Raw genomic sequence first — 22,520 nt, forward strand, 5'->3', positions numbered from 1 at the left:
TTAGACACCAATCTTCAGCTGCCGCTATAACAGAAACATCTCCCATCAGTTAAGGCAGGGATTTTTTTTCCCCTTCTCCCATATATTAACAGCAGTGGTGTAGCCACAGGTAAGCCCAGGCGGGCTGGGGGCCTGCCTATTTTGAGCTTAGACCCACCCAAAATTGGTGCTCTCTTAGCTGAAAACCTCCTCCTGGCCACAATGCTTCCAACCAGCGAAGCCAATGGTATTGCTCAGGAGCCAACACCACTGCCTCCCTCCCCCCCCCCCTCCTGCCCTTTCCATGCATGCTCCTGTTTTTGCTCACGTGTGAATGTGTGAAAACTGAGCATGAGCAAGGGCCAGCGGTGGCAGGAGCTGTCCAGGTGGGAAGAATTCTGGCTGGGAGGAGGTCTTCGACTGGCAGGGCATGGGGATTCCCGCCGACCCAGGATTGCTATTTTGAGTTTGGGGGGGGGGGGGGGCACCAGGAAGAGGCAAGAAGGGCGATGGAAGAGATAAGATTTCATGCCCACCCTAAATTAGGTGTCTGGCTACACCACTGTATCAATAGAATTGGATGTTCAAAACCTCTCTCCTATACCATAATGTGGTAATCTTTATAAAGCATTTTCTGCATGTTTTACACATGGAAAATGGCTATGAGTGAATACGTGCACACAGGTACCCGAGAGCATAGGTACATTAATGCAATATGTCCATAGGCTTTCCTAGGGGGCGGTATTTGAGTGGAACTGGGGCGGAGTTGCAAGGTGTGTGCACGTACATACAAAGCTGTACCTGCCTTGCAATAGATGCAAATTTGCATGAGAACATCTGTGCACTACTGGGAATAACTCTGGGAGCCTATTTTTAAAAGCATATAGACACTTATGTTGCCCTGATAAAACCCTGGATTAAAACAAATGTAAGAGCATGAACATAAGGCTGAGCAAATATTTACAAGCCCGTAAATTACAGTTGAATCAATGCATATCTGAGCAATAAAATAATACTCTGTATTGCAAGGGGGAGGTTGAAGCACTCAAGTGTAAGGTACATAATGCCAGTCCTATATTTAAAGAAAAAAAAAAGCCTTTGATTCTGTGCACGCAGAATAAATATTATCTGAAGTATCTGAGTGATTTGCTTTACAATAAGAATATTTGGTTACCCTCAGAGCCACACAACTGTGCACCTCAGCTTTGCAGTGTGCCAAGTGACAGGGAGGGACTTGCATTTAATTCCCAGGTCCAAAGCAGTTTAGTTTAAAACTATTAAAAACTTTATATCAAACACCACAGCACTGTGGGAAAGGAAAGCCAAAGGCTGCCCTCATAGCGACACCTGCAGCTTGGTTTGAAGAGCTGCACTGCAGGCAGTGCTAAGCAACCTGCTGCCTTTTCTCTCAGCCACGGTGGACTCCTGCCTTGCGTATTCTTGGAAAGGACAGGAAAGAATCAGGAAATACTGAAAGCCTGATGGGAAGAATAGGAAATATATCTGCTCAACAAAAAGGGGGGGCGGGGGAAGAAGTTACTGTGCACGATGTAATAAACTGACTCATGAGCTCAAAACAGTGTTAGATTTTATGTAAAATGGTTTTGGCTTAAACTGTTCCCACCAAATTGCAGGTGAAATTCAAATCCTTATGATGCACAGGCCACTGCAACAAGATGCTCCGCATTTTTTGCAGGTCTACAAGCCAAACCGGTCAATATGATCAGAAGTGCTTTTAGATTTAATATACCCTTCAGTAAAAAGGTACTTGGGAGACACATATGTGCCCGTAGCAGGACCCTGGGTGTGCAATCAGATCACTTTCTGATACTAACAAGTTTAGGGACTACTGATTCTCGGTGCGGCATAATGAGAGGAAGCCCATTCAATTCCTACGGGTTTCGTCTCATTTGCCGCACAGGAATCGCTAGCGCAGCCTTGTAAAAGAAGCCCTTAAAGAACAGCTCAAATGTCATGTGTTTGCTGAGGCATTTGGACCACAGGGATGGCTTCATGAAGTCAGCAATTCAAGCCACCTATTTAGGAGTTCAGTAACAGGAAAAGGTTGGCTGCAGCCAAGGAGTGTCTTGATTTGTTTTACTTTGACATGACCTACCTTGGTTTCAGGCAAGATATAAATGCCTAAATAATACGTCAACACACCCACCCACAAATATTTCCAGGAGGCTAGCTGTGTTAGCTTGCAGTAGCAAAAAAAAAATAATATATATATATATGAGGCTGGTGGTGCTGAAGGACTCAAAGATTATTGAAGTGTGAGCTTTCCAAGGACCCAACAGTTCACCTCATCAGAGGCCCCAAGAGACGTGGAAGGAACCTGGGCCTGACAAGTGGACTCTCAACCTTGAAAGCATATGACTCAATAAATCTGTTAGTCTACAATATGCCACCAACCTCTGTCGTTCTTACCCCCAAAGCACTCATATTTCCAAATAAGAATAGTGTTAAACATTCCTTAGGGCAGAGAAAATGTCCAATATGCTCTCACCAACACCTGAATGGGACAGGGCATTAGAGTATAATGGTCTTTAGCCCTTACAGAGAATTAATCAAACACATTAGGTTTACATATATGGCATACATAGATATGTGTAAAAGATGCACCGTGCTTTTGAATAGTGCTAAAATGAGTTTTGGAGGAGGAGGGGAGGAGGAGATGGAAAACAATTTAATTGAAGCACTTCATATACCACGTGAGGTTAATTTCAAACTGTGCTAAAAACAGAAGACTTAGCTTTGGTTTCAAAAGCCCTTTTCCCTTATCACCTGCTTGATTTAGAGCAGAGTTGAATACACAAGTACCCACCTGTGAGAAGTTTCAATCACAAATTTAACAGCTTTTGGGGAATATTTTAAGACCACAAATGCATACATTTTTAGGATCATTCTGCTATACTGAGAGCTTAACTGGAGCTTAACACCTGCACAGCCATGAATGAATAAGCTTGGGTTAAAACCTGCTTTACTCTGAGTGGGGGTACTTCTCATGGGATAGGAGGCAAGGTTCTAGTGTGGATTAGGAATTGGTTACTGAACAGAAAACAGAGGGTAGGGTTAAATGGTCATTTCTCTCAATGGAAAAGGGTGAACAGTGGAGTGCAACAGGGATCGGTACTGGGAACCAGTACTATTTAACATATTTATAAATGATATGGAAATCGGAATGCGAGAGATTATTAAATTTGCAGATGATACAAAACTATTCAAGGTTGTTAAAATAGTGTGGACTGTGAAATATTGCAGGAAGGACCTCATGAAATCGGAAGAATGAAACGTCCAAATGGCAGATGAAATTTAATGTTGACAAATGGAAGTGATGCACATTGGAAAGAATAATGTGAATCATAGTTAATTGATTGCTCGGGTCCACCCTCAAGAAAGAGATCCAGGTGTCGTTGTAGATAATACACTCAAATCTTCTGCTCAGTGTGTGTGGCGGCGGCCAAAAAAGCAAGCAGGATGCTAGGAATTATTAGAAAGGTATGGTGAATAAGACTGAAAATACTATAATGCCGCTGTATCGTTCCATGGTGTAACCTCACCTTGAGTACTGGGTTCAGTTCTGGTCACTGTATCTCAAAAAAGATATAGCGGAATTAGAAAAGGTTCAAAGAAGAGCAACCAAATGATAAAGGGGATGGTACTCCTTTCATATGAGAAAAGGATAAAGAGGTTAGGGCTCTTCAGCATGGAAAAGAACGGATGAGGGGAGATATGATTGAGGTCTACAAAATCCTGAGTGATGTAAAACGAGTAGAAGTAAATCGATTTTTTTACTTGTTCCAAAAGTACAAAGACTAGGGGACATTCAAGGAAGTTACATGGAAATATTTTTTCACTCAAGGAATAGTTAAGCTCTGGAACTCTTTGTCGGAGGATGTGGTAACAGTGGTTAGTCTATCTGGATTTTTAAAACATTTGGCCTAGTCCCTGGAGGAAAAGCCCATAGTCTGCTATTGAGACAGACATGGGGAAGCAACTGCTTGCCCTGGGATTTGTAGTATGGAATGTTGTTACTATCTGGGTTTCTGCCAGGTACTTATGACCTGGCTTGGCCACTGCTTGGAAACAGGATACTGAGCTAGATGGACCATTGGTCTGACACAGTATGGCTACTCTTATGTTCTTATGAACTTTCCCTCAATGACAGACATTTCAACACAAACAGCCAAACTGCAGCCACTCCACTCCCCAGTTAATTACATAAACAAAAATAAGATCTTAACACCTTGTTTTGGCTGTGGGACAGTTTCTCACACTAAGTGACTTCCTAAGCCTGGTTAGACCCTGCCAGACAGCAACTTTGTAGCCAGCTGATTCTCTGACAGGACCCAGCAAAGATAACAGAACTACAGGAAAAAGGAGACTGTTTTTCCCAACATAAACTACAGCAGAAAAATCAAAAGCGAAAAAAATATTTCCCACTTACAAAAATGCTGCACGTAAAGCAGAACTGAAAGGATCAATCCACCCACACTGACCATTTCAGCATAGATAAATCTTTGGTCTGTTACACTGAAATTATTTGAACCACAATTTTTGCAAGATAGTCCAAATTCTAGCTTATTACTTTTGCCTCTTATATATGTATTTTTATTCCACTGTAATAGTGATTCAGACAATAATAAAATGCATAATTTAGGTTGGGGGGGATGGGGAGAAGGGAGGGATGAAAAGACTATGTAAAAGTTTGATGTTACTTTAGCAAAAGGTTTTGTTATGGACTTTAGAGATATAAATTTGGTGATTGTAATTGATGCTTAAATGTTGTGGATGTGACATCAATAAAAAAAAAAGTTAAACCAAAAAAAAAAAAAAAAAAGCATAATTTATTAAACACAGTAAGCACGACGAAAGCAACAGCATCCATAATATCTATGTACAGTGTTCAGAACCCTGCACAACATGACTACAGCTCCAAAACACATAACCAGTACTGCAAGGGCATGATGGGATCACGTAACAGTGAGAAGGCATCCATTCCTTTTAAGGGGCCTTTTACGAAGTTGCGGTATAAAGTAGCCTTAGAGCACCCATGTGCGGGGTTTTCCTTCGTGCTAAGGCCATTTTTGTCTCAGCTGTTAAAATAACCTTTTCCCATTATTTTGCATTAATAACTATGCACTAATGTTGCGACTAGCTCACAGCCATAAACAAGATTAGCACATGAGCATATGTAGGTGGTAAGGACTCATGTGTTATTCCTGCACTAATCAATGCATGCTAATGTAGATGTTCTAGATGATCATCGAAGAACACCCACGCTACGCCCCCTTCCAAAGAAAAAAAAACCAAACATTTTTAGCATGCGTCGATTTGACTGTTACTGCAAGATGAGTGAGTTCCACGATACACCATTTTAAAAATGTGCTAAGTATGCAGTACCGATTAATGCAACTTAGTAAAAGGGTCCCTTAGAAAGTTATACTGGTACATCCCCTACACAAGTAAGTTAGATCATTTCTTACCAAAACAGTCCCCTGAGAAGGTGATGTGGTAACAGAAAAAAAGAAAAAAAAATACACAAAAAACAGTTAACATTTTAACGCTAAGAAACATCCTTCGAGGAACAAGGATAATTTCAGCCATTGCTTATAAACACACACAACACACACCAGCAAAATGACAGGGCCACAAGACTGGAGGAAAAAAGATTAAAAGTGATTTCTTTCAACATGCAAAGAGAGAAACAACATAAGAAGACCCAGTAATGTCACGGATGCCTGTCTGTACCCAATAAAAAAGTAAGCCCTCAAACTTAGATAACCATTACATATGGAGTGTAATTTTCAGGTTTACCAGTGGAGAAGGGCTTCTGTTTAAGGCATTTTCACCCCGCCTATCAAAACACAGACTTAAGCAGGTCCCAACAAATATCAAAACTATTACATTACAAAACTGCCCACCCAATAAGGAGATAAAGAGTGTGCACATACAGCCAGCATGTGGCAAACCATTACCAGCAGAGGCCCCTCTCGGAAGTGGGATTTTCACTTACACTAGGGGTTCTTAATCCAGTCCTCAGGATACACCCAACCAGTCAGATGTTCAGGATTCCCACGATGAATATGCATGAGATAGATATACACGCACAATTATCTCATACATATTCACTGTGGATATCTTGAAAAACAGATTGCCTTGGTGTGTCCCAGAGATGGGAGAGATTCTATATATATATACTGCCTGGAAAATCTGCATGGAAATCATTTTCATCTAAGCATATTCTATAAGATTTAGGCGTAGTATATAGAGTATGATTAGTTGATATCCCAGCACCTAAAACTATACGCATCCATTTACACTAATGAAAACACGGCATAAATCCCTGCCCATACATTTACACGCATACACATTTGGGAACGCCCATAAAATGCCCATTTCCATGCCTGTAACCACACCCCTTTTTGGATGTGCACATTAAAAATTAGGAGTTACAGCATACGTTTGGCAAGTTATGGGCGTAAATTCTAATTATTGCCAATTACTGCTCATTATTGCTTAAGTGCTGTTAACGCTGATTGGCTTAAGCCAATTAAGTTATGAACATTGTTATGGAACACGCTTAGATCTAGGCGCGGAACGCTAGGTAAGATACATAATTGGAACTTTGGAAGGCTAAGTGCTTTGAAAATATGCCTCATAGTATTCGGCAGATAATTTTGAAAATGTGACCATAGGCACATAAATTCTCTCAGAAATTTCCAGTGCCCCCCAAAAAGCAGGCATACATTTACGCACACTGTTTTCCTGGGGTAATTCTCAAAGCAGAAGTACATGCATACTTTCGCTTTGAAAAATTTGGAGCACCCACGTGCTTTTTGCCCATGCAAGCTGTGCCCCGCTGTAAGAGGTACTTTTTATGCTTCTACAGCTTTACATGCAGAAAAGGGCTAAACATACAACTAGGCATTACTAGGGTAGTGGTTTGGGTGAAGCGGGACAGAACTGTACTGATGGAAAATCTGTGCACGAGCATTTCGCGCTATTGGGGGTGGTTCCGGATTCCTATTTTATAGAGACACCCGAGTTGCTTTTATAACCCTAATCATACTATCACCATGTGGGAGGTTTGGCCTTATCTTTCAAAAAATAAGAAAATCAAACACTTGGGTGGCTTTTCTACTTAAAAGTTAACAACAATCTGACCCAATACACTTATTTGATGAAGGGCGAGAGCAGGGTGGATGATTATTCCCATTCTTAAATTATTCCCCATCTCGCACGCCCTAGCGTCATCACTCCTATCTGTTTAAGTCACCATTCAGAGATTAAAATAAATAAATCTCTGCTATTTTCTGCCATTCTGTCCTAAAGGAAATGGAAAATCCACCTAGCATTTTTAAGAAAAGGAAGAATCTAAAATCTGCCCAAAAACCTCTACTTTTGTTTACAGCTAAAGCACACTGGAACAATACAGCTTTGAAGTATGATCTTTTTCCTCACAATGCTTCCCAACATGTGATCAGACTCCTAAGAAACTGTTCCCTACTTTTGGGACAACTTTAAGGGGAAAGCGTTTCATTCCTATTTAATGAAAATCTCAGATCCTGTTGAGCAATGAAATCTCCACAATCACGAGGACCAGGAGCTTATCAGAGTGGTTTTCTCCAACTAAGTTTTTGCTAGAAGTAGCATTTATTCTTTTAAATGTTTTAATACATTTTTTGTTCTCATGCCAAAATAATTACAGCTTCTGAATATGCTGTGGGCATGATCAGATCAGAACAGAGACCAGCAGTTTTCTCCTGACTTGTACAAGCTGTGGGATGACTGGCCAATCAGTAATTCATGCATTATCTAAAAGACATCCCCAGTACAATGTGCATTTTTGCAAATCAGGAAAGAAACTGAACACAACACACTGCTAACACAAGGCACAACAGCAAATTCATATCTTAAGTAATCCAATCAAACATAAAAGGAATAAATGCAAGAATTCATTAAACAAGTCCAATCACTTCAGAGGAAAGAAACCTGCAGCAGTTTACAACTCCCACAGCTTCCTAAGCACATCAATGTTTTTTCCAGTCTTCAAATTGTTTTTTTAAAGGGGTTCTTTAAAAACATGTAACAGAGCAGAGAGCAGAACGGCAAAAACTAGCCACCTTGCTTCAGTTAAGGTGGGAGAGACGACGAGAAATGAACTTAGAAAGGTAGACAACAGCCAGTCCTGCACCCGAAAAGAACCTTTTTGCTGACCTTGTCCACATCAAATTCAACCTTTCCTCACCTAGGTTCTTGATTTGCAGTATGGTCACTCCTCATTTGTATATCTGGACACTTTCCTTTGAAATACTCTCCCTATTGAGCTTGGAACAGAACCTTCTCAAATTTAACGCAGGCCTTAAGACTTCCCGATATTCAGCTGGCTTTTTCCTGGATACACAATACCGGACCATGTCCGGACCCTAGAATTGAATATCTGGGCATACACAGTCGGATACAACACAGCCAGTTAAGTACGATATTTAGCACTGAGGGGCCCTGGAACTACTGCTGGACCAATGCGGCCGCTAGCGGCAGTTCCGCCTCGAGCTCCTGCCATTTTCGGTGCTACGAAAAATAATTGTGTAATTTCTAGTGCGGCGCTAACCTAGTGGTAATCACTGCTTGGTTACCACGGGAGCCCTTACCGCTACCTCAATGGGTGGCAGTAAGTGCCCCTCCCCCCCCATGTGGCCATGCAGTAAGAATAATCTTACCACCTGGCCGTGTCTTTTTACCCGCTGGTGGAAAAAAGGGGCCTTGGCATGAAGCAAAAATGGCCCCCACCGCTACCGCAGGGCCCTTTTTAACCACAGCTGGGTAAAAGGACCCCTTAACTAGCTATGATAAACTACATAAAGTTAGGACTCTGTTAAGTGCTGAATATCGGCATTTAACCAGCTAAGTACCAAGTGCCTAAGGCGCTAACCGAGCATTTTCAGCAAGTACTGTCTGGTTAACTGCTGCTGAATATGCCTGCTTAACCCTGGACAAGCAATGTAAACAGCCAGTAGCCAATTCTTGGGGAGGGAACTGCTAGGAACAGCCAAACACATCACATGCTCTTATGACTATCAGAGTGGCAACAGAGCAACGTGACTGGCCAATCAAAGAAACGATGCACCGGGTACACACATACAGCTGCAGATCAATAGAAGTAATAGGCAGAAAAAGGTCGCAATAGCCACCAAAAACACAGAGAGTAACAGTAAAAATCTTACCTGAATGGCTTTGGAGGCAAAATGCTAACCTCGTCTTGTCCAAGATTTTCCTATTCGGTTCCTTCCGCCAGATACAGTGTTTGCTTTGATCTTCTTGCCTCCCTTTTCACGCGGGAAATCCTGCTCCATGTCCACTGGCAGATCCGAGATGGAGTAGCGATTGTTTTTCTTCTCTGCGATTTTGGGAATGTGAGGAATTCCGTTCTTCTTCTCCTGCCCAATTCTGTTAAGCAGCTCCTTAAACACTGCAAATGGATTAAATACGCAAACTGACGTAAGTACAAAGCTTACTTTTGAAGCCCAAATTGATAACAGGATTTTTTTTTTTAATCTAAGATAACTTCGGTCTATCTATACTTTTGATCTCCCTTCTCTATACAACTCATGCTTTTTTCCAATTTCTTGTCTTGATTATTGCAAACACAATTTACTGTGGCATTTCAAAATCCTCTCTTCGTACGCTGCAGACTCTCCAAACCTCGGTCGCCCATCTTTTACTCAAATCTAATAGATTTGATTGTGCTTACCCTGTTCTGGCTTCCCTATTTCATTCCGTTCTACTTTTTAAATTCTCTCTCTCACTCATTCATTCGGGTTCCTTGATTACACCCTAGATCACTGGATGCTAATCTCCTCAGTTTGCCTTCGCTTCATATTGTCCAGTATCAACCCGCACGCTCCTCAGCTTTCTTTTTCACAGCCCCTAAGTTCTGGAATGACCTCTCCCCTCACCCCCCCCCCCCAAAAAAAAAAAAATCAGATCTGAATCTTCTTTTCTAAACTTAAAGTGCTATTGAAGACTCTTTTTTTGTTGTAGTTGTTTACCTCTTTGGACCCAGTCTCCACATCTCTGATTTTGGCTCTCTCTGACCTGCACTCAGAGTCCCAGGCACTTTAGTCTGCCTACTGATTCCTGTATGTATGACTTTCTGTTCTAACAGTGGCATTCCTTTCTGTTATTATTTATTAGTGCTTTAAATGTTACCTGCTGTGACAAAGTGATTGTAGTGGCACTATAGTACATCAAATATAATTTCTCTTATTTACAGTTTTGGAGGAATCTGAAAACTTTTCTTTATGATGAACATAACTTTTTGGATGTTTATGTGTGTTGATTTATCCTGCTACTTGTGACTTGTATGTAAACAACAGACTATTTGTAAGCCCCTTTGGACCTGATTGGGATTAAGCGGGTTAAAAGTGTCATTTTAGATTTATATTCAGAATAAATTAAACCATAAAAATTTAGCAGGTTTATAAACAGGCCTCTAAATGCCCCTTTTCTTTATCTCTAAATCATAAAACTGTGGTTGTGAGTACAAGGGGTACAGAACTTTAAAGCAGGAGTAGACTAATGGTTAGTATAAGGGGGCTTTGATCCTGGCGATCTGGGTTTAACTCCCACTGCAGCTTCTTGTGACCCTGGACAAGTCACTTAACCCTCCACTGCCCCAGGTACAAAAACTTAGGGCCTCTTTTACTAAGCAGTGGTAAGTCCAACGTGGGCTTACCGCTAGCTAAACAGGAAGTACCACTGGCTGGCTCTCCCCCCTCCCCCGAAATGGCCACAAGTGCTTTACTTGCCGTATGGCCATTTTCTGCAAGAAAGAAAGACTTCCTTTTTACACGCTGACACCAGTGCAGGCCTCTTTTTGGCGCAGCTTGGTAAAAGGGGTCTTCAGATTGTGACCCCATATAATGTGTGCAGCGCTACGTACCTCTAGTAGCACCATAGAAATTATTAGTAGTAGTAGTAAATGTTATGTATTAGCTAGTTCCATCTACCTATTTTACAAAGCCACAGGGTGCACCTAGGTTGCCTTTATAAACCAGACGTATTTTTCAACTCTTAACACAGGTTTCCGTTATAAAATATGGATATCTGAATAAATTTAAATAAGAGATAGAAAAGGTATCATCTTATTTTATAAATCTTAATCAGGTACATTTTCTGCCCATGTTTTTATCTGTGTTTAATTTATTGTAATTTCAGTTTTTGTTGCTATGATCCACCTTTAAAAAAAACTGGAAAACGTGCAACACAGATTAAATAAACTGAGTTTAGCTATGGGAAAGGCACATGGGCAAGCGAGAAGCACAAGCACCAGTATGTAAACATAAATTATTTCTCACATCTGCTACATTCCCAGGCTAAAGACGGGAAGGACCGATAAAGAGTAATAATTCTGAATACAAAACAAAGCACATTTATGTGGTGACACTCACCTTAATTGGACCACTTTATGGGAAACAAGAGAAAAATAAGACACAGCAGGGGAGAATTTCAAAACTGAATTCTGAACTTTATTGATGAAAACCTGCACTCACAGTATCTTTCATCTAAGGTTTGCACACTGTACAGTACAATCACTCACCAAAAATGTTTGTTTTCACAGTGATGGAAAGGTGTGTGTTGTTCCTTAGGATTTCAAGGGCTTTGGCATGTGTAATATTTTCAAAGTTCTGTCCGTTGACTTCCATTATCTGTTAGCAAAACAGAAGACATTTCAGTGCTGGACATGAGGGGTGTAATTTTATAACTGCACACAGGGGTAAAAAGCACATGCACACTTCACTGGATTTTCAAAGCAGAAGTATATATATATGCTTCCACTTCGAAAATTACTCCAGGAATTACATTTATACTGCTGTCTGGGGGTGCATAATTTTCTGGATTAAATTAAGGGTACATGCTCCCAATCTGAAAAGTGTGAAGTACAAAATCCACCCAGGAATGCCTCACCAAAAAGTAAACTTACCCAAACTTGGTATATAAAACTTTTGAAATAAATAGCTTCCTAATCATTAGGTTTTTTTTGATTAATCACTGGCATTATATGTATACACTAGTTAAAAAGGCCCGTTTCTGACACATATGAAACGGGCGCTAGCAAGGTTTTCCTCGGAGTGTGTATGTGAGAGTGAGTGTGTGTGAGAGAGAGAGTGAAAATGCGAGTGTGTGTGTGTGTGAGAGAGAGAGAGAGTCTGGGTGTGAGTGTGTCTGTGAGAGAATGAGAGTGTGTGCAAGTGCGTATGTGAGACACAGTGTGATTGAAAGTGTGTTTCACACAGATTCAGTGTGTGCGTGAGAGAGAGTGTGTGTGATACTCAGATGCTCTATGAGTGAGTGTATGAAACCAAGCGAGTGTGTGAGTGATTGTGTGACACAGAGAGTGAATGTGATACACTGTGAGACAGAGTGTGTGAGAGAGACAGAAAGACATTGTCTGTGAGAGAGAGTGTGTGAGAGAGTGTGTGTGTGACAGAGATACCACCCTCCCTCTCTCTCTCTCTGTCAGGCCCCCCCCCCCTCTCTCTTTCTGGTGTCTGAGATTCCCGCCACTGCACCCAAGCAATTGGTATGCGAGAGTGAGTGTGTGTGGGGGTGGGGGGGGTTCAGGAAGCGCTGCCAGATGAGTGAGTGTGGGGGGGGGGGCGGTTTATCAAGCAGTGCCAGATGAGTGTGTGTGTGTTTGGGGCGTGGGTTCAGGAAGCACTTGCAGAAGAGAGAGTGAGTGTGTGTGTGTGTGGGGGGGGGGGGGGAGGGTTGAGTTAACGGGGCCAAATGAGAGTGAGTGAGTAGGTGGGGGGGGGGTTAGGAACGGCTGCCAGATTAGTGAGTGAGTGTGTGTGGGGGGAGCAGGGGTTTCAGGAAGCGCTGCCAGATGAGAGAGAGTGGTTGGTGGGGGGAGGGGTGGTTCAGGACGCGCTGCCAGAGAGAGAGAGTGTGTGTGTGTGTGTGTTGGAGGGGTGTGGGGGGTGTGTGTGTTGGGGGGTTTCAGCAGGGGAGAAGAGGGGGTGTGAGGGGATATGGAAGCGCTGCAGTTGAGTGAGTGAGTGAGTGTGGTGTGGGTGGGTTTATTGTGCGTTTCCACATGAGAGTCAGTGGGTGTGTGGTGGGGTTCAGGAAGCGCTGCCAGATGAGAGAGTGAGTGTGTGTTGGGGGGGGGGGGGGGGGGGGGTTCAGGAAGTGTTGCAAAATGAGAGTATGAGTGTATGTGTGGGGGGCAAGGGTTTCAGGAAGCGCTGCCAGATGAGTGAGTGAGTGTGTGTGTGTTGGGGGGGGGGTTGCCAGATGAGTGAGTGAGTGAGTGTGTGTGTGGGGGGGGGGGGGGGGTGGGGGGGGGGGGGACAGGGATTTCAAGAAGCGCTGCCAGATGAGAGAGTGAGTGAGTGTTGTGTATTTTGGGGGGGGTGGGGGCGTTGAGGAAGTGTGGCCAAATGAGAGTAAGTGTGTGTGGGGGGGGGGCAGGAACGGCTGCTAGTTGAGTGAGTGAGTGAGTGTGTGGGCGAGGGGCAGGGGTTTCAGTAAGCGCTGGCAGATGAGAGAGTGAGTGTGTGAGTGGGGGGGGGGGGGGGGGGGGGGGGGGGGGGGGGGGGGGGGGGGGCAGGGGATTTCAGGAAGCGCTGCCAGATGAGAGAGTGAGTGTGTGTGTGTGTTGTGGGGGGGGTGCGTTCAGGAAGTGTGGCAATTGAGAGTGAGTAAGTGTTTGTGTGGTTTTTTTGGGTGGGGGGTTCAGGAACCACTGCCAGATGAGTGATTGTGTGTGGTGGGGGGGGGGCAGGGGGTTTCAGGACACGCTGCCAGTTGTGAGAGTATGTGTGTGGTTTATAATTCAGTTGGGGGGTGGATTGTACAGTGATGAAGCTCGAAGGAAAGCGGAGGATGGTTTCAGGGGTTGTTTGTTGTGTGCCGTCACTCTGCCTCCTCCGCGCGATGCACCCCCCTCCCAAAGTACCGTCTCGTAGTTTTGCTGGCGGGAGACCCAAAATCCCGCCAGCAGAAGTCCTCTTTGTGTGCTGTGCTGACTCCGACGTGATCTTCAGCATTGCTAGCCTGTGCAGGGCGGGGTTCTGTGCGTCACGCCAGAGTCAGAAGACAGGACTTGTTCTTGCGGGGTTTCGGGTTCCCCGGCGGCAAAGCTACGCGTCGGTGGGTGGGTAGGGGTGGGGGTGGGGTGTTGCTTCATCTGCATTTTGTAGCGGGGCTTATTTTTTTCCCTGGATTTTCGTGGGTGGCTTTGGGGGGGGGGGGGGGGGGGGGTGGCACGGGGTGGGTGTTGCACCTCCAGCATGTGGAAGTGGGGCTTCTTTTTTTTGTGGGATTTTCGTGGGTGGCTTTGGGGGGGGGGGGCGTGGGGGGGCTGTTGGACATCCAGGTGTTTCCCTACCTCCTCCCCTGCTTGGTTGCGATTCGTCGTTGACTTCTACTATTATAAAACGCACCCTTAACGTTCTGAGGGCAAAGGTTCTGAACTCACAGCACAACGTTAAAGGGTTCGGAAGACGTCATGACGGTTGACGTGAGGGCGGGGCACAGAGTCATAGTGGGATGGCTTCACCACCATGAACTTACGAACCCTTTATCGTTGTGCTGTGAGTTCAGAACCTTTGTCCTCAGAACGTTGAGGGTGCGTTTTATTATAGTAGATGTTTGTTTGTTTTATTTTTTTTCCTTGTTTAACTGTTTTTAAACTTTTGTGAACCATTTTGAATGATGTTGTTTCACCAGTAAAATGGTTTATAAAACTTTTAAATAAATTATACATACAGGATATATGTGCGTAAGTTTACCCACATATCAGAAAGGTAATTTATAAGCATAAAGCACTGCTTTATAAGAAGACATGCCTTTAAAATTACTGTCCCAACTTCATGACATACTAGGAGGTGTATTTTCAAAGCAATTAGACTTACAAAGTTCTAAAGGTTACTTATGTAACTTTGGTAGACTATGAAAATAAGCCCCTAGGTGTCTTCCAATTAATTCCCAATGTTTCTGCCGCTGCCCATGTGTGACCATAAGCACGTCATGACCACCCCATACTTCCAGTAATCAAAGCGTTTCATCAAGAAAGCATAAATAATTTACTCAATGCACAATTAAGCTTTGGAACTAAAGGATGTGGTAAAAGTAGCATACCTACGTTTAAAAAAAAAGTTCCTGGGAAAAGTCGCTTGTTATCTCTGAAGTTTGGTAACATGGAATCTTGTTACTTTTTGGGATCCTGTCAGGTTCTTGTGACTTGGACTGGCCACTGTTAGAAATATGAAACTGGGCTTAATGGACCTTTGGTCTGACCCAGTATAGCTATTCTTAAGTTAGAATTTATTTTAAATAAAGTTAATGGGACAAGTGAATTAACTATTTAGAGTGGAAGACTAATCTAATGGTTAGTGCAGAGGGCGTTGGTCCTGCCAACCTGGGTTTAATTCCCACTGCAGCTCCTTGTGACCTTGGGCAAGTTACTTAACCCTCCATTGCCCCAGGTACAAATAAGTGCCTGTATATATTATGTAAACTGCTTTGAATGTAGTTGCAGAAACCACAGAAAGGCAGTATATCAAGTCCCATTTCCCTATTTGAGATTCTACATGGAATGTTGATAGTGGAGGAGTAGCCCAGTGGTTACTTTGATCCTGGGGAACTGGGTTTGATTCCCACTGCAGCTCCTTGTGACTCTAGGCAAGTCACTTCAACCTCCATTGCCCCAGGTACAAATAAGGGTCTGTATATACTATGTAAAGCACTTTGAATGTAGCTGCAAAAGGCAGTATATCCTTTCCCTATTTGAGATTCTACATAGAATGTTGCTATTATTTGAGATTCTGTTGCAACTATCTGAGATTCTAAATGGAATGTTACAAGTGGAGGAGTAGCCTATTGGTTAGTGTAGTGGACTTTGGTCCTGGGGAACTGGGTTCAATTCCCACTGCAGCTCCTTGTGACTCTGGGCAAGTCATTAACCCTCCATTGCCCCAGGTACAAATAAGTACATGTATATACTATGTAAACCACTTTGAATGTAGTCACTGAAAGGCAGTATATCATGTCCCATTTCCCTTTCCCTCTTTGAGATTCTTCATGGAATGTTGCTAGTGGAGAAGTAGCATAGTGATTAGTGCAGCAGACTTTGATTCTGGGGAACTGGATTCAATTCCCACTGCAGCTCCTTGTGACCTTGGGTAAGTCACTTAACCCTCCATTGCCCCAGGTACAAAAACTTGGATTGTGAGCCCTCTAGGGACAGAAAAAGTACCTGCTGAGTATGTTGTAGGAGAACTATAGAAATGAGTAGTAGTAGTAGTATTTATCTTACTACCAAAAACATGTCCCTTCTTGCCCATTTTAAAATCTTGGTAGAAAAGAAGAGATTCACCCAAAATCATCAGGGATTTTTTTTTTTTTTTGCATACCTGATCGCCACGTTTAAATCCAGCCTCTGCTGCTTTTACTGCCAGCTTCAACGATCTCCACAAAAATACCGAATCCTTTGTCACTTCCTCCAAGGAAGCTGAAATGAAGTGGGGAATCCCGGGATGGCTTCAGCAGCGTTATCTGCCTCCATTTGGCCCTTGGCTGCACAAGCAATATTCAGCAGCCTGAGATGCCCATTCATTTTCTGTGGATCAAAACATTTTTACAGCTAAAATCAGTTTCAAATATTTGGTTACAGGGGAGTGTGAATGATTCCGACTTCACTGGCACTTCACTTGGCATGTCTGGTGCCCGCTCATATGAATCAAGCGATTCCCACAGATCTTTTCATAGTCTCTCCTCCCCCATCCATATCTCTGAATGTCTGTATCAGGACAAAAATGTTAAAAACATTCTTATGTTGCAAATATTACCTAACATCTAGAGCAGAGATGTCATGGAAAGGTGAAAGCTTTGCTCTTCAATCAGGCCTTTAATGGAAGAACTAACTAACTTGTTAGTCTCACTCACACACACACTAGGAGTGACTCAGGCTGCACATACTGCAGCTGGACTTGTTTATCCACTCTACCCTAGCTGAGATAACATTTAATCATCGCTCTGACCTCAGGTGCAACTTTCTTTAAATCAGTCACCTTACTTTCTAACTCTTCCTACTTTCTTACCTATCTATATGTTACAACTTTGCCTTACCCCTCGCTATCAATTATAATGTTCTATTACGTATTGTGTTGACACTGTAAGTAGTATACTATGCCGTACTTTGTAGTGTTAATTGAATATTTTACTGTTGTAATTGCCTATTGCTCATGTTTGATCTATTCTTACTGTACACCACCTTGGAGTGAATTCCTTCAAAAAGGCGGTAAATAAATCCAAATAAATAAATAAAATTAATGAAATGGAGAGGTTTTATGTGAGAGTTGGGTACTGGTAACAAATTCCTTCTAGAGTAATCTGCAGCACAGTGTCACTTTAAGAAAAATCAAGAGTAGACTTTGGGGAAACAGACCTTTTAGCTAGTGGCTCAGGTAAGTGAAAAGTAGAGTTAAAAGTAACTCCCTATATTGACCAAAAACAGATACCTTTTTTGACCTACCGTATTTTCTTAGATTTTTTTCAAATTCCTCCAAGAATCGTGTCATAGCATGATCCCCTTCGAAATCATTAAAATGATTGTTTACCCACAGTAGCACCACCCGTGTCACCTGGATGAGGAAAAAGAGGAATAAGAAAAAAAATAAAAATCAGAAACATCTCTCTGGATAATTAAGTGATCAATGGGGACATTGGCTCCGGTAGATTTAATACACATTCAAAAACAAGATTTTTCAAAACAGCCAACTCCAACATTTAATCTACAGCTTTGAAAAATCAGAGGTCACTGCACAATTAATGGAGGAAAACAGAAAAACTGTTCACACTAACCAGCTAGATTCATGCTTAATGGGAAGAGAAGCTTCAGACATTTTCTCCCTGTGCATATCATTTACTGAGCCTGTATTCTACACTCTGCAAAAATGAAGTTCCTCAGCTAATCTCACTGTGGTGGATGTGTTCATCTGTTTTAAGTACTGCATCTGATCAAATACTGCTGAAAGGGATCCTGGGGGGGGGGGGGAGGAAGTGGACAGCGTTAACATTTTACTTCTGTCTTTTGCTACTGAAGCAGACTGCTCAGCCACATCACTACTTCCGTGAGGGAAATACTTGTTAAAAACGAGAGACAGAAGCTGCATCCAGTGCGTGCTTCCTTTTTCTAGAAATAGAATACTTCCTTTAAAAGTGCTAGAACAGGGTTTTTTTTTTATTACAGGAAGAAAGAAGAAATATACTGTTAAGAAACAGGGGTCAATTTTCAGCAAACCAATTTCTTTTTGGCATTTAAATTAATAGGAAAATAATTCAATGCTATTACATGTATAGTCAGGACGATCGATACACACATATTGTGGGCAGAACCACCATCACTGCATGCTTAACTGAGGCTTACTATTCAACAAATCTAATTAAATGCATAGCTTATCCGAACAGTGACTAATATCGACACGATCTGGAAAATTTGTGGCAGGGCCCTTGCTCTGCCCCTTGACTCTATTGAGAGAATCAGGCCAGTTAAACAGATCTTCGTCCCGGTACTATCCATACAGCAGCTGAAAATCCACGGATAAGAAGTCGTATGCTCGTTGGCTGCCGGTGAACATAGAAACTTCTTTTGAATATTGGACTGGTGAAGGCTTCAAAGTTTTGAAGTCTTCACCAGGCCAATATTCAAAGGAACAACTGAACAACCTTAAATCATAATTTAAAGATACAGGTGTGGGGCACCAGACAAGAACTGGATTTTTTTTCTTCAGGATGGTATGTTGGTCTCTGTTTTATATACCTTACACATTTTGTTTTTAGCACTTGTTACAATATTCAGTAGCCTGAGAAGCCCTTTCATTTTCTGTGGATCACAACATTTTTATAGCCAAAACCAGGTTTCAAATACTTGGTGATGGGGGGGGGGGGGGGGGGTATGGTTCTAGCCTTTGCTGGAATTTTATTTGGCATGTTTGGTGCCCATTCACATGAATGAAGTGATTCCAACAGATACCGTTAACATTTTTGTTTTTTAATAATGTTCATAGTCTGTTGTAGAAAAGGACAAAAAAAATTTTCAGCAATATGTTCATTTAGACCGCCTTAACTCTTTTTTCTTTTATAGGATATCCTGACAGCATGTGCATCATTTAACAAACACCAAGCATTTCCACCCATAACAGCAGCAAGGTCCAATCCGAGATCATAACACTAGCAAACATCCCCAGGATTGGTCCATCTGGAACAAACATGATGATGTGAAACCAAACTATTCCATCATGCCAAGCTACATATTAATACTAGACATCTGTTGTTCTGGGAGTTGCCTGACTATGGGTTATGGTGTCCAGCCCCTAACCATGCAAACGTTTTACAGAATAACAGCCACTGTAGCAACCTACATAGGGGGAGAGAGATGTGTCAGCTATGGACCAAGGAGTCCATGGTCAATATATTGCTGGCAAGGAAGAGTGTGATAAGGACAAGCAGAAAGGGACGGACTGGGAGGGGCAAGAGGGGTAAAAGGAGAGAACACGGTAGGTACGGACTGGGAGGGTGAGGGGGGTAAAAGGAAAGAGCGTGGTGGGGATGGACTTGGAGGGGAGAGAGGGTAAAGAGAGCATGGTGGGGATGGATGAAGGGGAGAGAGAACGTTGTGGGGATGGATTGGGAGGAGGGGGAGAGGGGGTAAAAACAGAACATTATGGGGATGGCACGGTATGGGGATGAACTGAATGCAGGGAATGGATTAGGAGAGGCAGAACAGCGAATAAAACCTTTGGTGAAACGGAGGAGGGAGCACAGACTGGTGGAGATGGGCTGGAGGAGGGGAAGACGAGGTCAGCAATAAAAGTATGATGGGGAGAGGATTTTGGAGGACAGTAATTTGCCCCCCAAGATATTTTGAGGGTTTCTGCTAATTCAGGGGTTTTCAAACCAGTCCTCAGGGAACACCCAGGCAGTCAGGGTTTTCAGGATATCCCAACTGAATCCTGAAAACCCCGATTGGTTGGGCACGCCCCAAGGACTGGGTTGAAAAACTCTGCTCTGATTCAATACATTTTATATGTTATATAAAAAAAACTAAAAAAACACCAACAGCTAAAAGCTTTGTTGCACCACAAGGTATAAATCGTATTTGCAAACTAACCTTGTCCCGGAGGCTGTCCACGTTAAACCACTCCAGAAGTTTTTCTCCAACTTCCAGTGGACTTGAGAGAAAAGTCCTATATGTTAAAAGGAAATCTTCAATGTAAGTGGGATCCACAATGGAGTGTTCTTCTATCAAATGCATGATCAGCCTTTCCGGTGTTCCCTATAAAACAGAAAGAGTTGAAGATACTCTGCTGATTAACAACATTAAAAAAAAAAATAATAATTTAAAAGCCACCATCCATAGTTGTTTCAGTCATCATCCACTTCTTTCAAGACACTGGTTTAAAAAAAATTGTATGTATTTTTCATAGAGTGGCAGCTGGAATTATTCAATTAAAATGGTTCACCTTGATGACGATATGGCCTTTCCGGGTTCCGCTACGATCCAGTTCCCTGTGTTCTTTGACCATGACAATCTCCCCTTCTTCCTCCACTTTATGGGTGTTTTTCTCCACATGGTTCAGGATCCGCCAGTAGTCCTGCTGGGCTATGCACACAAACTGCCCCAGGATAAGATGGGGACAATTAATAAACCTATAATACATGAACACATCACCACGCACCAGGGCAGGGCACATGTGATTCAGCAATGATGAAAAATCACTTGACATCAGCTCTCTCCTGCTTCCACAGGGCGGGCAGGAGCTCAAAAACAAGACAATGGCAGCCCAACAAAAGACCGATCTGAGTAGCGAGAGTCTTGATCATAAATGTGGAAATAAGCATGTCTCAGAACCACACAAAAAGTACAAGTGTAAAGCATAATGCAATTTCTGAAACACTCCCCCCCTCCCCTCCCATCCCAAAAAGAGATGCCGTGGGAGGCGGTGAACACACACCAGTAAAAAGCAACAAGTTCCTGTTTGCTGCACAGACAGACATGGGCAGACTGTAGTCCATCAGTAGAGGAAAGTGTCATCTTAAGCAAGTCTAACCTCAAGACAGAAAGTTATGCTCACGTGCTCTTCCTATATTTATGCTCTGCTGCTGCTGTAGTCAGTGGGGTGGGACGTATATTCTATTTTAGACATTCTCTATACTGTCCCTACCTGCTGCTCCATTCCCAGGGTCCAGACCTGCTAATCTGTAACTAGTTAATCCTGATGCCTTGCTAAAAACAGCATGTTAGATAAACCCTGACCAAGCATTAATCAAGTTTGACTCTGTTCTGCTATTCCTGCAAATGCAGCTAACACACATCAGCAATCGCTACATTTAAACTGTTCTGCCATTTCTACGCTGATATTGCTCAGTATTAGCTTTTTGTCTCTCAAGGGCCCTTTTACTAAGCAGCGTGGTCCAGGTGGTAATTTCATTTTTTTTTTTTTTACATGCGTCCGCTATGTGTGCCGAAACTGGACGGTAATCGGCAGTGTACGTACACTGACGATTACCGCCCGGTTAACGTGTGAGACCTTACTGCTAAGTCAATGGGTGGCGGTAAGGTCTCAGGCTCAAAATGGATGCGCGCCAATTTTTATTTTGCTGCACGTCCATTTTCGCGCCCCCCCCCCCCCCGCCAAAAAAGGCCTTTTTTAAGGTGCACTAAAAAATGGAGCTGCACACATCCAATACACGCTAAGATGTACATTCCAGATGTACACTGCCTAAGACAATTGGAAATTGTAGATTAGAAATGTTGAAATAAATAAGTACTACATCCAATGGTCTTAGGCGGTGTACATCTGGAACACACACTGTGAGAGACACAAAAAGAACTATAACAAAGAATCACTAAGGGATCCTTTTACTAAAGAGTGCCGAAAAGTGGCCTGCTCTGGTGCAGATGCTTGTATTGGACACGTGCAGGTTCATTTTTCAGAGAACCTGCAAAAAAAGGCCTTTGGGGGGGGGGGGGGCTGAAAATGGACATGTGACAAAATGAAAATTAATACGCATCCATTTTGGGCCCCAGACCTTACCGACACCTACTGACTTGGTGGTAAGGTCTTACGCGTTAACCGGGCGGTAGTCATCAGCGCACGTACGTCGATTAACGCCCGGTTAGTGCCACGTGTCGGAAACTTTCCAACGTGCCTACTGGAGGCGCATCAAAAATGAAATTAACCGCCCGGGCCATGCGGTAGCCAGCGGTAGTTCAAAACTGACGCGCGTAGGCGCCTACACGTCTTAGTAAAATCGCACCTAAATTAACTCATCTTCACCGAGACTGATACCTTGTTGTATGTAAACTACTCAGTTAGACCGAAAAAGCCTGAGCAAAAATGACTGTTTCCTAAACTGAAGGATTGAAGTTATGACACAAGCTCAAGGGCAAAGTATTCCAAATAGCTGTGCCCACAATATGAAGCATTGCTAAATGGCTGGTTTCAAGCCTAATGCGCTTAAAG

The 22,520-nt window shown here is 42.9% G+C and overlaps 1 protein-coding gene across 1 annotated transcript in view; it reads right to left on the reverse strand.

Moving 5' to 3' along the window:
* Window positions 1-22,520, reverse strand: part of LOC115476372 (rap guanine nucleotide exchange factor 6-like) — a 274,393-nt gene that overhangs the window by 48,848 nt on the left and 203,025 nt on the right. Inside the window, 9 exon segments of the mRNA XM_030212715.1 lie at window positions 9,210-9,254; window positions 9,256-9,454; window positions 11,585-11,693; window positions 16,407-16,442; window positions 16,444-16,563; window positions 16,565-16,612; window positions 17,508-17,636; window positions 20,165-20,329; window positions 20,517-20,669. Coding sequence (XP_030068575.1) covers window positions 9,210-9,254; window positions 9,256-9,454; window positions 11,585-11,693; window positions 16,407-16,442; window positions 16,444-16,563; window positions 16,565-16,612; window positions 17,508-17,636; window positions 20,165-20,329; window positions 20,517-20,669 — 1,004 coding nt within the window.

The sequence above is a fragment of the Microcaecilia unicolor genome, chromosome 8, assembly GCF_901765095.1.
Source record: "Microcaecilia unicolor chromosome 8, aMicUni1.1, whole genome shotgun sequence".
NCBI lineage: Eukaryota > Metazoa > Chordata > Amphibia > Gymnophiona > Siphonopidae > Microcaecilia > Microcaecilia unicolor.